This window comes from Eubalaena glacialis, chromosome 8, assembly GCF_028564815.1.
Source record: "Eubalaena glacialis isolate mEubGla1 chromosome 8, mEubGla1.1.hap2.+ XY, whole genome shotgun sequence".
Classification (NCBI taxonomy): domain Eukaryota; kingdom Metazoa; phylum Chordata; class Mammalia; order Artiodactyla; family Balaenidae; genus Eubalaena; species Eubalaena glacialis.
Genome location: NC_083723.1, coordinates 48219018 through 48234463, shown reverse-complemented (window position 1 = coordinate 48234463; position 15446 = coordinate 48219018). Strand labels below are relative to the sequence as shown.

At 32.1% G+C, this 15446-nt stretch overlaps 1 protein-coding gene across 1 annotated transcript in view; it reads left to right on the top strand.

Moving 5' to 3' along the window:
- Positions 1-15446, top strand: part of SEMA3A (semaphorin 3A) — a 226535-nt gene that overhangs the window by 106027 nt on the left and 105062 nt on the right. Inside the window, exon 5 of the mRNA XM_061197662.1 lies at positions 12716-12809. Coding sequence (XP_061053645.1) covers positions 12716-12809 — 94 coding nt within the window. The remainder of the gene's footprint in view (positions 1-12715; positions 12810-15446) is intronic.

Genomic DNA, 15446 nt, shown 5'->3' with positions numbered 1-15446 from the left:
TCTGTGTTATAAAATTAGCCCAGGTTCTAGAATGTGGTAGAAAGGCTCAATAGTAACTGAAGACAAAATGAGGTTATTTTTTGGATAAAAGATCATTTCCTAAAACAATTGGTTTAGGAATCCACATGGAATTCCTGGTTAGGAATTTTCTAGTTGGGAAAGACAAAGTCCAAGAAAACTGCCATACAGCTTATCAAATTTTATAAAAGACAGCTGTAACAAAATGTAGTTCTTAAATGAAATTATAATATAAAATTTATGTAATTAGAAATTCTTAAGAAACACAGAGAGGACAGGGTGCACAGCCTCAGACCCATGCAAGCAGAATTTTGGAGCTGAGTTCCTTGCATAAAACCAGGAGCTGTGAAAGACAGATGCACCTATCCATGAAAAATGGAATAAAAATGTATTTATTGCTCACCAGCCAGAGGAAGCAGCAATAAATGGATATGGTATATTCTAAGGTTCTTGCATTGTCTGGAAAGTAATAAGTTAGTCATAAAAAATAAATAAATAAAAATAAACCGAGTAAAAATGCTTGATTTGTTCTAGGTTGTGTAATTATAATTGTTTATTTGATAACAAAAAAATCTTGCTTTATAGCCAGAAACTGACTTCTACCAGTGAGAGAGATACATTTATAAATAACACAGGTGTTCACTATAGTAGATTAGAAATAATGACCCAAAAGTCAACTCAACATGTGATACAGAATGTCTTCCTCGTCATTAATTTGAAAGCAAAATAAGCCACCCAATATCTGGGTACTTCTCTAAGGACTACTCTGCCTGTATTTTGCAGTAGTTAACCTCACAGCCTTAAAGATCAAGTCTTATGAATTCTGGATAATTAATTTAGATATAAATATTTGGAACAGTTAATTTTTTCTAAATAAAACAGAGACATTGTTAAACAGCAGTGCATGTATAGATTTATTTAATTATATAAAAAGAATGAGTGAAGAGCTATGGAGATTTATGATACTATGACAATTTGAATTTCAAATCACTTTGAAGTTCCCATTAACTTCTGTGTATAGCCATGATTAATTGCTAAACTTTATTTGAAGTATATCTGAAAAATGGAGACAATAAGATGATAATGCAATGTAGTTTTTGGTAATTAAGTAATTCACAATGCTTTATAGGGGTTGCAAACTTAAATACCTACGGTACCATGCAGGTGACATAAAAAGATGAAAATGGAAACACACAAAAAGTGGGGAGCAATGGAAACGTTGACTTGTCCTATGAAAAGTTCTAAGTCTCATGAAAAGGCTTTCATGTTAAAGATTTCAAAACCGCATGTCAACTAAATAAAGCATGTCTCTGGGCCAGATTCAGTTCATGCACTGTCAATTTGAAAGTTTACTTAAGATATAGTAACCCTGGGGTTTTTGGGGGGTTTTGTTTTTAATACATGGGCTGCATGATCATTGTATACAATATTAAAAGTATATAAAAACAATATATATAGAAAAAATACCTAAATAACAAACTAGAGATTCAATATTTTGATGAATTTTCTTCAAGTTTTTTTTTCCATGTATCTTACGTAGTTGTTGTATTACTACATATTGCTTCCACAATGACTTAACAAAGGTATTAATTCTAGATATTATAACATATTTAATATAAACATTTATTTTAATATCTGTATCATAATATATTTTGTAGATAGGTCATAGTTTACTACCCTCCTCTTATTGGCATTTAAATTTTTTTTCAGTCTTCTAAATACCATGGTGAACCTCTTCTCACTTTAATTTTTAAATTTTTATTTTCATTTGTATATTTTTCCAAAAGTAAAATAATCAAGTTAAAGTATATGGACATTTTTAAAGAGCTTTCTAATTCCCAAATTATTCTTTAAAATTTATGTTCTTCCCAAGAATTGACAGGATTGTCTCTTTTCTAAAATACCTTTGCCAAAAATAAAAATTATTTTTGTAATCTTTGCTAATTTGCTAAAAGAAAATCGTATATTTATGTCATATGATTATAACAACACTTGAATGACAAAGCTTCGCTAAAACAAAGCTTGGTATAAATAAAATGTTAGTTCTTTTGGCCTCATTGCTTCCCAGATGGTATCTATGAAAAAATCTTGAAATGTAAAGAAACCATATGAGTAGATTCCAGTACTTCTTACAGAACATATGCTGCTTTCTATTGACATATTTACATTTAGGTTGATAAAATTCCCCAGTGGTGTCTAATCATGGATGTGACAAACACATTTATAAAAAGAAGTGGTTAAAAATAATAGCTGTACTTTCACAGTTTAGGATAAAAAACACTGATGCTTTGTGAAATTATAGCATGGCAAATACAAAATAACTATGTTTTGGACATAGAAGACTTAAAATGCACATGGAAAGATCAAGTGAATTGTTCCATTATTTTACTTTTTGGGGACTTTTGATTTGCTCTTTGACTGAGCTCACTTTACCAGGTCTCACTGGGGCAAAATATTTTAGAGTAAATTGTTCATGTTCTGGAATTTCTCATTCTAGCCAAGATAAAATTTTCCCTCTCATTGTTATATACCTTGGGAGTTAACAGGCATTCATAGCTGAATGATTAAACCATGACAGGTATGAGATATCTGCATAAACTCAAATTAAGCTCCTATTAAAAACATAATCTACATGAAGTATGAACACATATGCTTTCTGTTTTCCTTGGTTTATACCATTAATTTTAATGATGACAAAAAGCAGATGAATTATGTCACTGATGTTTGTTTGAGGAACCCAGATAAATTCGGATCCCTTAAATTTAGAGGGCAAATCCTATTTAATCCAGCTGTAAGAAGTGTATGTTTTTACTGGGTGGACAATGAATAAAGTGATACTAATTTCTCACAAACTTGGAAACAAAGTAATTTCATATATTTTTCTGCAAATAAAGTTAGAATTATGTTAGTTTTTTTCTACTTGTCTTTACTGTATTAGAGTATAATGTGGGGACTATATTAAATACAGTGTTATCTGTCATGGTCAATTCAGTTAAGATTAATTCAGGACCTAACGTATGCTTGAAATACAAGGAAAACAGTTGAGTTAAGAGATATTATTATAACACTTTATGTATGATGTGTATTTATAAAGTAACACGGTGTACGAATCAAACACAAAAAATAAGGTTTTAGAATCCCTCCATTTATTACTGGTTATGGAAATTGTTTATCTGGCTCTGCTATATACTGTGTGACCTTAGGCAAGTCATTTTTTCTCAGTCTTTGTTACTTCATCTGTAAAATTAGTGTTATCACACTATGTACTTCAAGGGGTATTGTAATGATAAAAAAGTAAATACCTATAAAGCACTTAGGAGAGTGTGCTTGGCTAATATTTGCTTAACACATATTAGCTATTACATTATCATAGATAATGAGTTATCAACATGCTATCATAATAAAGATGTACCGATAATAGTGAATTTAGGATAATTAAAATTATAATGAACTAAATTTCTATATGGTTTAAGTATGCTTTCCTATGTTAATTCGCATATCTCATTGAATCCTTGAGGCAATTATGTGGAGTATTTTCATTTCAATTATGTGGAGTATTTTCATAGATAAGAATGTTGACACATCAAAGAGATTTTTGAAACTTGTTTTAGAGCTTACAATCAATAATTGGCACAAGGGGTTATATAATCTAGATTTTATAATTATTAAACAATAATATTTTTGACCACATCTACCTTCAAATTCAAATAGCAACAACAAAAAATCTGAGTCGCAGAAAAGCCATATAATCTCTGGAGACAAATTTTAGAGGTAATTTTTCCGCTTTACTAAAGCAATGCTTGAACAGACTATAGAAATTGAAATCAATGATTTTAACCATTCCTACTTACATTTAATCTAGAGATAAACTTTATAGAAATGTTGTGTACCCTGATGATATTATCCTTATTTCTATTTTGGATCCTCAGAATTCCTCAGGAACAGAAATTATATTCAGTGAAAAAAGTCTGCATAGATGTAACTAGAAAGGGATCACATATCATGAATATTAAATTGGACTATATTTTATATAACTGGAATATTTTTATTTAATTTAGTAGATAAAATACATTTTTGTCAAAACAATTATCATATAATTGGCTTTTGCTGAGAAAAATTTACTTTCCAAAGTGTATATTTGACATGTATTGGCAATTATTGAATAAGCATAATTATAATTATTGACTCCAAACATTTTAGCATCAAACGACTACATTTGGGATTTAAAACCAAATCTTGTAATTATTGTACAGCTATAACTACTCAAAAATATTAATTATCAATAATATGAGAAGAAGGTATTAGTATACTCAGTTCTAAAAATCTTTACAAGTATATAGCTTTTCCTTGAGCTTATCTTTCACTGAGATTCTTTTTCAATTAGCAGTCAGTCATTTACTTGCAGCAATGTTTTATTAGATTGTAGAGAAAAATAAAATTCTAATGTAGTATGGCTGCAATCATAGTGAAATCAAAGACAGGACTAATATAATCAGGGCAGAAAATTATACTTGCTTTATTCACATAGCACTACTTTTTAAATTTCCCAGCCCTCAGTGACAGATACCAGGGTTATATTTCTTTTGTATCTTCCCACAACGTATATTGTTAAACAACTCTTTCTGACAGGCTAATTTTTATGAAGTTTATTATTCGTAATTGCTCTTATATTCTTTTGAAGAGCCAAGGCCTCTTAATAGCTCTCAATTTTGAAATAACCATGGAAAATTGAAGATTTCATACAGGCCAGGAAACCAAGTTTGAATGATTAGAATAGCAGAGGGATTGGGGCTGAAGTTCAATAGCTGAATTTATAAAAATAAATGAATACCAAATAATAGTATGTAGAGAATGAAAACGAAAATGGGTTTTAAAAGTCTGGATAATCCCTGTATTATGTTCAAGGACAGAGCCAAAGAACAACAGAAGCAAATGTCCAAATTCAGAGGGATAGGATGAGAGAATCATACCAAGTTAGAAATGGAAAGGTCTTTGTAGAATAGCTGATTTGGAAACTCTTGCCATGACTACATAAAGTCAATAAACCCTAAAGATTGCTTATAAAACATATGTATGCTTAGCTTCAATTTTCTGAAACAAAGAATCCGTAGCTTCACTGGAATATTAAAGGGAATTCTGATGCAACTGAAGTTAAGAAACGTGAAATACAAAGAAGCTAAATGACTTGACCATCATAACACACAACATAAAAAATTCCTTTAAACTGCCGTAGTGTGTAAGAAGAGCTAATTCTCCCCTCCCCAGGCTATGGCAATAGGTCTTTTCCTGTCACAAGGCTCATGTATCTTTAAATCATCCTATGCGTCACTGTCAGATTCATCATAATATTGCACTTCTTTGATGCTATTGTTCTCCAGCTAAAATTATCACTGTGTCATGAATGCATGCTAAATTGCTTATTCTGGCACAGAAAACTATCCACAGTTTGATTTCAAATTTATTTATCCACCTTATCTCTTAATATATGTATACAGTCTTCATTGTCTAAACTCAATTTTATGTTACTTATATGAATTATATCTATTTTGAGGGGATTTTGTTCATGCTGTTTACTCTAGATGGACTAACCTGCATCTGTGCTTTCCTCTGCCCTCTCTCTATGAGCTCCTCTGGCCCTCTGCACCCATAACCAATGAACACACAAACATACACATGCGTACTCCCAGATACACTCACCTCCCATCAAAATACATTTTTAAAGGACTAAATCAAATAAAGCTTTTCTTTATATGCTGAAACATAAAATTATCTATCCCCACTTTGAACTCCTGTAGTTTCCAGTTTCTACTATCATAGGGTACATCTCACTCAGTTTTTTTTTTTCACGTAATATTTATGGTAAGCCCACTTTTTTATGTAGTGGTTAAAAACCTGGATTTGGAAAGAGTTCTGTTATCAAATTCTTACTCCATCATTTATTGTCTTTATGACTTTGAGTATTAAATGGAAAATGTCTCTGCTTCTCATCTGTAAAACTGGCACAATAATAGTAGGGTTGTTTGAAGATTAAGTGAAAAAATATAGATGAACTCTTAGGACATTATTAACACTTAGTATGTGTTTAATGTTAAGTGAAATAGCTACCAAATACTTTATAAACATTGTAATAGCATATGTATGTAATGTTATTATATAATTTTTATTGTAATTTCTTGCTCATTGAATTAAATAATTAGACCTTTCACGTTCATATTCCAAACATAATTCTTACATAGTCACAGATCAATATATATTTACTGTACATATTAATATTTATATAGTGTTTCAGAAAACATATAAATTAGAAAGTTTCTATAATATAGAAGCGCAAATCCCGATAAGAAATTATATATACTTTATAAGTAGAAAATTGTATTTGGCAAAAGCCCAAAGAGCTTCTCCAGTTTGATGTTCCACTAGCCAACATCCCAGAGATACATGGAGTAATTTCTGTATGTAAAAAATGGTCAGGTAAAACAGTTATCCTGGAATTATGGAGCTATTACATTGATAAGAAAGATTTTTGAATTTCTACAAAGGACAATTTTGGTAACTTTTCCCTCAATAAAATGGCTCTATTGAAAGGAGTAATATTTATTAACAAGCTTAATATGAAGAATAACTGATGAACTACAAGGCCCAATGAAAATTAAAGAGGAACAGGGATGTAAAAGCAAAGGGATTGTAATGTTATGCTCTTTTGTCATTAAATTTTATTTTTTATCTTTTATAGTAAGAGTAAACTCGTATTTGAAGTGTATAACAAGTATCAATAATCTATTAATAGTGACACATACAACACTAAAAAGTTAAAGATTATCATGTTTCTTAAAACTCACTTTAAAGGTAGGTTTAATATTTGAATTTTGTAGTCTGGCCTCTACTGCACAATTGTGTTCATATCTGTGTCATATCCTTGAAGGGTTAGCTCCTAGAGTCCAGGGCAATGCCCTTGCTATTCCTTGGATATAGCTTTTCTCTAGTGCCTCTTCTACTCAGTCACACGGTCACTCATTTATTCATTCTTTCTTTCATTGAGCTTTAACTCAGTGAAAAGTTCTATCTTAGTATTTGGGAGAAATATAATGAATCAGATTTTTCCCTCGCCTCAAAAGTATTTAATAGGAAGAAAAGAGAAACGTGCATTATTGAATAGCAAGGTTGAAGGTAACAAATGGCACAAAGAGATTATGAATAGATTTCTATACAAGTTCCAGGGAGAAAATATTTCTTCTGCTGGGGAAAATTAATGAACATTTAATGGACTGGTATTATGACTTAAGCTTTAAACAATGAGTAAAATTTTTGCCTGCATAGATTAGGGAAGAGTAATTTGAATGGAAGAAGGATGGCATATAAAAAAATACAGGGCATGTATTTGTTCATCTGTCCTGCCATTAAAAGTTACTTAGGGTAATCCCTAGCTAATAAAAATAAAAAACTAGTGATTTTACTATAATCTTTCCTTGTAGATTTCATGAACTTTTTCTACTATGATTGTGGTCTGAGGACCAATTTTCTTTCCCTAGAGGGCCTCTGATTTTCAGTTCTACTCTTTGCTGCTAAGGGAATAGGATCTAGAGTGTTGTCCTATAGAGTGTTGTCCAATAGAGTGTTGTCCAGTAGAACTTCTGTGACAGTGGAAATGTTTGCATCTGTGCAGTATTGTATTCACAAGTCTCATGTGACTATTAAACACTTAAAATGTAGCTAGTGCAACTGAGGAATAGGATTTTTAATTTTAATTAATTTAAATTGCTACATGTAGCTCATGGCTATTAGAATTGCACAGCATAGATCTAGAGTCACCTTTTTAAGAGAAGTAAATCCGGATGAATTTTATCCACAAGTGGACCTCCTTTGGGTAAAATATAGTATGTCACAGTATTTCCTATGAGATCCTATGACGTCCCTTCATTGCTGAAGCCAGTAGTTTTACCCAGTATTGTCATTGCTTGTGTACTATTGTTAATTAGGATATGCACAAAGGAAACTAATAAATTATATCTCCAGGAAGCTCTGAAGACTTCTCCTAGGAAGTAACTTTTGAATTTAGTCTTAAAGGAAAGGAAGTTCACCCTGGGGTTGAGGACGGGTGAGCTGGGGATAGTTCAGGCAGAGATGAGAAAAATATGGTGTGACCAAGGAATACTTGATAATTCATTAGAACTGGCAAACAAAGTATCTTTGTAAAGAGCAGGAGAGGAGAAAGAGCAATTTGAAAAAATTTAATAATGTATGTTTTAAAATACTGTCCAAGTATTGGGTTTGATTAAGTTTATATAGTTCCCCACCCAGAATGGTTATTCTATCACATATACATCGGATTTTCTTTTCTTTTCATTTCTTTTCTTTTTTACAAACATCATTTATGTTTTAATCATTAAATAAAACAACTAAAATTGCAGCTTTGTTCCCTAAATTTATTACTTGGACAAGATTGAGATTTAGGAAATTTATTGCCATGATGTCACCACTGGTTTATAATTTATAAAACTTTGGATTAGACATTAGCACAGTTATTATTTCCTCTAATGTCTTACCTCACCACAGTCTAATAACATTCAGGAAATCCAGAAGACAAAGGGGAAAGAGTGGTCTTGAAAGCTAAAAATAGTTGCTGAAAACTGATGCAATCATGTAATAAAATATGGCACAATAACTTATATGATATGCTCACAGTATCTGCTAAAGCAATTAGAATCCATGCAGCTAGATTTCTGTTCATGTATTACTAAAAATGAAAAGTATTTCAGCCCAAGTAAGAATATAAGCTATGTGGTTTAATTGTATACATTGGTCTTAAGATTTTTGGTCTTATTACTTGCATATGTGATCTGTTTAACACTCTTTAAAACAGAAAATCATTGAGTAGCAATCAGATTTCAAAAAGTCTTCCAAGTACAGCCAGACAGTTGTCTACGTGATATGCTACGTATGACAACATAGAATATACAATTATAGTAACACAGACTTCTTTTCCAAGGGGTCAGTATTTTCACACATCTAATAGGTTTCGCACACAAGATAACAGAAACAGCAATATTGGTGTCTGTCAATCACATTAAGTTCATCAGACATATTAAAAGCGTAGCCCTTTTTAATTGAGAATTTTTATACATATTATATATATTTTTTAACATCTTTATTGGAATATAATTGCTTTACAATGGTGTGTTAGTTTCTGTTGTATAACAAAGTGGATCAGCTATACATATACATATATCCCCATTTCCCCTCCCTCTTGGGTCTCCCTCCCACCCTCCCTATCCCACCCCTCTAGGTGGACACAAAGCAGGGAGCTGATCTCCCTGTGCTATGCGGCTGCTTCCCACTAGCTATCTATTTTCGATTTGGTAGTGTATATATGTCCATGCCACTCTCTCTCTTCCTCCCATCTTACCCTTCCCCCTCCCCATGTCGTCAAGTCCATTCTCTACATCTGCGTCTTTATTCCTGTCCTGCCCCTGGGTGCTTCAGAACCATTTTTTTTTTTTTAAGATTCCATATATATGTGTTAGCATACGGTATTTGTTTTTCTCTTTCTGACTTACTTCACTCTGTATGACAGTCTCTAGGTCCATCCACCTCACTACAAATAACTCAATTTCGTTTCTTTTTATGGCGAGTAATAGTCCATTGTATATATGTGCCACATCTTCTTTAACCATTCATCTGTCGATGGACACTTAGGTTGCTTCCTATACATATTATATTTAATGATTTTATTTTTTTGGTCAGAAAAGCTTTTGAACTGGACTGTGGTCTAGCTATAGAAATGAACAATTTTCAGTGCATTTTGGGAGTCCAAAGTATTTACATATTTTTAAACATAAGTCTTAATTTCTACTGATGAATATATAGGCAGGCATTTCCACTGTAGCATGAGAGATATTAATCAGTATAGGAAAGAGTGATCTTATTTTGGTAACTATAAACAATGAAAACATAAATTAATGAATATTTTTGAGGGCATACTAAGTATTGTTTTATATACATTATTGCAGTAAATATTCCCAATCAACCCTATGAGATTTTCCTATCCTCCTTTTATAGATGACTCTGAGTTTCAGAAGGGTTTAGGGATTGCCTGAGGCCCAGATAATAAGAGGCACAGCCAGGGATAATATCCATTTCTGTCTGATTTCAACAGCCTTAGATTCCATTACTATGTGTAATCGGTATGAATTTTACACTACAAACATTTGTATGTAAGAAATATCTTTTACTTCCCTATTCAGAAAGCAAATTATATTTATTCCAGACCCCATATCACTAGGCTGGAAAAGAAATTCAATCTTTTACCCTTCAGTAGAATCCTATAAGAATATAGAATAATTACACTGTAGAAACCCAGAAATTTGGGCAAGAGTTCCATTTAAAGGAAAAATGACGGAAAAGAAAAAGGAGGCCGGCTTTGAACGCATTACCTGACACCATGACAAAGGATAGTTTTTCATCTTCTCTTAAACTGTAACTGACATGCTTAACCTCTCTTCCTATGAAGTTTAATCCTTTACCTTGTAAATCAAATGTTAAACGCGAGGTTGCAAGTACTTCTCATATACCTTGGCATTGTCTTACTAACGTGGATACCTGATCCCAGACATCAAGTGTCTCACACTTTGACAGATAGCTCCTCTGTCTTTGTCAGTATTGTAAAATGTCTTATGAGGGCAAGAAATTTATACTAATATTCATAACAATATTTTCAGCCACACCACCACTTATCCCTGATGCTTCCTCTAACCTATGAGGACTAATCACATAGACAAATTTTAATATTTTCTATCATTGTGGCAGTAGAGTGTATATCATCTACTGAGATGTATAGAGTGTAGTAGAGTGGCAGTAGAGTGTATATCATCTATTTATTTTGGATTGTTTCCTACTTTTTATCAAAATATACCTAAATATTTCTTAAGATTTCTTCTATGCTTCTTCTTAGTATATGGCAATAAATTTCATATTATAATTTTAATATTCAAGTGTCTATGACAAATGTGTATTTGTAAATAAGTTTATAATTTGGTGACTTATGTAACTGTTTTTAAGTAATATTTCTTTCAAGTTCTGGTAGGAAAGTTTACAACAATGGTAACAACTTGTGTTAAATTTTCATATTCTTGTAGTAGTAATATGAGCAGTATTAATAGAATAAAAATAGTGTCTGTTTCTTTGCTGCTTTAAAAATACTTTATTTCAATTCTTTAATCCTCACAATAAACATTTGAGATTAAATATCCTTATCAACATTAACTTTTAGAAACCGAAGGCTCAGAGATATTAATTGGCCACCAAAGAACCAGAGCTAATCATTGGCCCAACTGGGCCTGACTCCTGACTCACTGCCCTTCCTACTACAACTTAGCACAATTCTGAGAAACCCCGTAAATTTTTCACAGTGTAAATTTTAGAATTCAGCTAAAGAACCATCATTGCTAGGGGATAGCTATTTACCAAGTACAGAATCAATGCAAGGAAAGAGGAGACTTGGTAATTCTTACTTAACAGTAGTAAAAATGGAGAACATTTTTGGTTTGCTTCCTTTTTCACTCTTCTTCCCTAACTCAAATGAGTTTTAAGAGTCATAATTTGAAACTCTGCCATTAGCTCCATCAGAGATATTAAATGTTAAATAAAGTGACCCATATTAGCCATAAAATGAACACCATTTACTATCCTAAGAATATAGAAAATGCTTTTATGTGAATAGTAGAGAAATTGCCAAAAAAGGTGTTTTATTTCAGTGTGGACAAGTTAATGTGCTACTGGAAAATGCATACATATTCTGACCTAATTAATTTCCAGAGCACTTGGTTCTGAAAAGAATGCTGAGAAATACCCCAGTTTACTCCACTGTCATATAGAAGCCTCACATTCTGAGGACAGTGTCTTAGGCATGAGTTAGTCATCTCCTTATTAAGGATTTTGTTGCAGCGCTTTCTGGCATACTTTCTACCATAGTCAAATGTTCACTTAAGTTTCTGGGTGCTTGAGCCTCAACTGAGCAGACTTCCTTGTGATAAAAATGTGTCACCTCTGTGCTTGTTGTCCTAAGGACACTATCTCTAGGCACACCCATCCTAATAAACAGTTTGATATTTCCCACTTAGAGAAATTGATAAGGATAGTTTCAGGTACCTTCCACCTTCCAAGGTGAGTACTTTTAAAATGCTTGAGGAGCTTGTAAGCATCAAAGTTGTAGGAATGACAGAGTGGAGGACGTGACTGCTATGACTATTTCCTTCTGGAAAGTACATACAGAAAAGTGAGATAGCGTATCTTCTTGCAGACATCTAATGTAGTGAGTTGTTATTTTTTCTCTATGTGAAGGAAGTAAAGGAGTCATTTGTTTAAATTTAACATTCTTTCAAGAGCCATTAGGGTAGCTCTTAGCATACCTATGTGATAAAATGATCACTCTTATCATAGCGTGCTTGTCCTTTAGAGTTCACTTATACACAATTACTTGCAACATGCTAAATGCTACTAAAAATCACCAAGCTAAATAGATATTTGTCTAGTAATAGCTAGGTTTTATCCCCCTTAAGTTATTCTGTCATCTCTAAAGTTTACACAAATAATAATACACCTTGATAGTGCAGAAGAATACTCACCCTCTCTCTGATTAACTGGCATGTTAAAAATACTTTTTATTATAAATAAATTGAATTTTTCTTTTTCTTTTCTACAGGACAACATTTTTAAGCTGGAAGACTCACATTTTGAAAATGGCCGTGGGAAGAGCCCATATGACCCTAAACTGCTGACGGCATCTCTTTTAATAGGTACTCAGTCAACGGTCAGCTAAACAGTGAATTTTCTATAGATAATAGCCAGATTGCATGTTCCTTGTTATATACCAAGATTTTTTATTATTAATCATAAAATATTTTAGGAGTATGTCAGTTGAGATATTTTCAAATATTTTGAAAAGAAGAAACACTAAATGCTGATTTGATTATTGTACTATCTAGTCTATGATTCTTTTTAATCAGAATGGTTTAATAGTATCTTTAAAATTGGCTGCTCAATCACTATACATCCCCCTAGACCTTTACAATTTTTGTTTTGTAAAAATATGGTTTTGATTTTCATTTTTTGGGAAGAGGCGTTTCAAGGGGGAATTTTGACAGGTCAGAAGGAAAGAATGAGATTCACTCTGGGTTGTTAATTGTAGTCCCAAGATTTGTCACACTCTCAGCATTTGGTCAGCTTAATCAGCACAATCCAACTAAATGGTAGTACAATTGACAGAGACCCCTTGTGTTACCTTGAGTTGACAAAGTCCTTCTGTATTCATCTTTTCTGACTTTAGGGCTTCTTCTTCTTTCTTTAATCTAACAAAACATTTTATGTATTTCCTGTGCCCTTTTCTTTAGCCATCTTCCTTTCCAGTTTTCTTCTTTCTTCTTTTACTTCAACATTGCAGATAGGTGGTGAATGCTTAGCCATAGTTCAAAAGGATAGAAATAGAAAGATAGAAGTAGGCAGAAGGAGAAAACTTTAGTTTGTATCGAAAAATAGAGAATTCTTTCCACATGCTTTTAACCACTTCTGGACTGGGATTAAATAATACACAAAAAGTGATATATCATTAAACAATTTTTCTTTTTCTTTTTTTGTTTTCTTGTTTTAACTTTTGAGTATGCCAATAACCTAAAGTACAGAAGATTCTGGGTCATTACCTTACTCCTGAATACATGTTTTTATATAATCATGTAGAAATGATGTAGCTTTTTGTTTCCTTTTCTTTTTCCTTTTGTTTTCTTTTTTATAAAATATAGAAAGTAATTATTTGATAACACAAAAAAATAATAAGTGAAACTTTTCAGGTGTTAACTTTCTAATAGAATTTTGAATAATACATCTAGATTTTTAAAAGGTAAATTTAGGCTATTATTTGACATATAATAATTTCATAAAGTTTAGCCTTTTTATTTTAAAAAAGTCTTTTTTCTATTCAACAAAGTAAGACTCTAGTCATACTGACTACAACATTAACTTGAAAATATATTTTTTCCAGTATTCTCTAGTGTTTACTTTATCGCTGTTTCACTGATCCTTTTACTATTAAGAATAAAACCATTACAGCATGAATTATCTCCTCTATTGCTTTGGAACAGTAGACAATTTCAGTCCATTTGATCCATTTATGGAGCACTTTAACAAAAGTTTAAGACCTGAAGGAATGCAGCAAGTGTAACACACTTATAATTTTCCTATTCGCAGATGGCCTAGTGATTACGTCTGGATGACTTCCTTAAGTGCACACACAGAAATTTGAAAACTGTCTTAAACAAAGGGGAGGAGTCCTATCTTGTTTGAACCTGCAGGCTATACTTATTTAAATTGCATACTGAACAAAAAAAGATAGATATTCCTCAAAAAGCAGTATGTAAAAGTGTGCCTAGAGCAGCTTTATTTTGTGGTATGTTTCTCAGTAGGGATTTGCTTATTTATTTTAATATTCCACTGAGAAAGAATGATGACAACTAAGTATTACATAGTTCATATGGCGTGCAACCACACAATGTCCACAAAGAATATGAAACACCGCAGTTTTGGTTTTATATTAGAACTTCCTTGAAACAGTTGTATAGGTTTGTGAAAAGGAAAAGAGAATGAGGGAAGTTGCATGAGTCAAGGACAGGATGTATGGCTAGAAAAGAACGGTAGGCATTTCAGAGAAACAGCTTTTAAATGAAAGCCCAGATCTCACCTAGCCAATACTGTAAAGTAATTGAATAATTTTCAGAGATATTTAGTGCTTATTGACAGAGGAGATTATTAAAGCCAACTTAAGTTAATTTCTGGATCAGTTGAATAGCAAGATACAGAAAAATGAGCAGGCCATACTAGACCTGGTAAAATCCCTCAAAATATTTGCAGCATCATTTTAATTCAAAAGCTGTGACTTCCTTTATTGAGGTTACTTGCTTCTTTATAACTATGCTATAACTCTGCCATGCTTCAGGAAAGAACATAATTTGACATTAGAATATACTCTCACTTGGTATTAAAGGTACTCCCCAAATTAATTAACTGTAATTGAGAAAATTATTTGAACCTCTCTGAGCCTCAGTTTCTGTGTATGTAAAATGGCATGGCTATGCAAATTCCACTAGTTTGTTGTGAGAATTAAATAAGACAATGTAATAGCATACTACATTTGGGTACGTACATATTTCTGGCATATATTTGGAAGTAGAAACTGAAAAAAGAGGAACTGGTAATAGTGGTTGCCTGTAGGTAGGCTAGGAGAGAGATTTGGTAATGTATAAATTTTACATTTTTAATTTTGTATCATTTACAACTACTCAAAAAATGTTAGTTTTAAAAGGGCAGTATTAACAAAGCCAGTATATTTATTGTTATAGAAAAGGTTGCTTAACAAATGCGAAAATGTAAAAATATTCCCATAC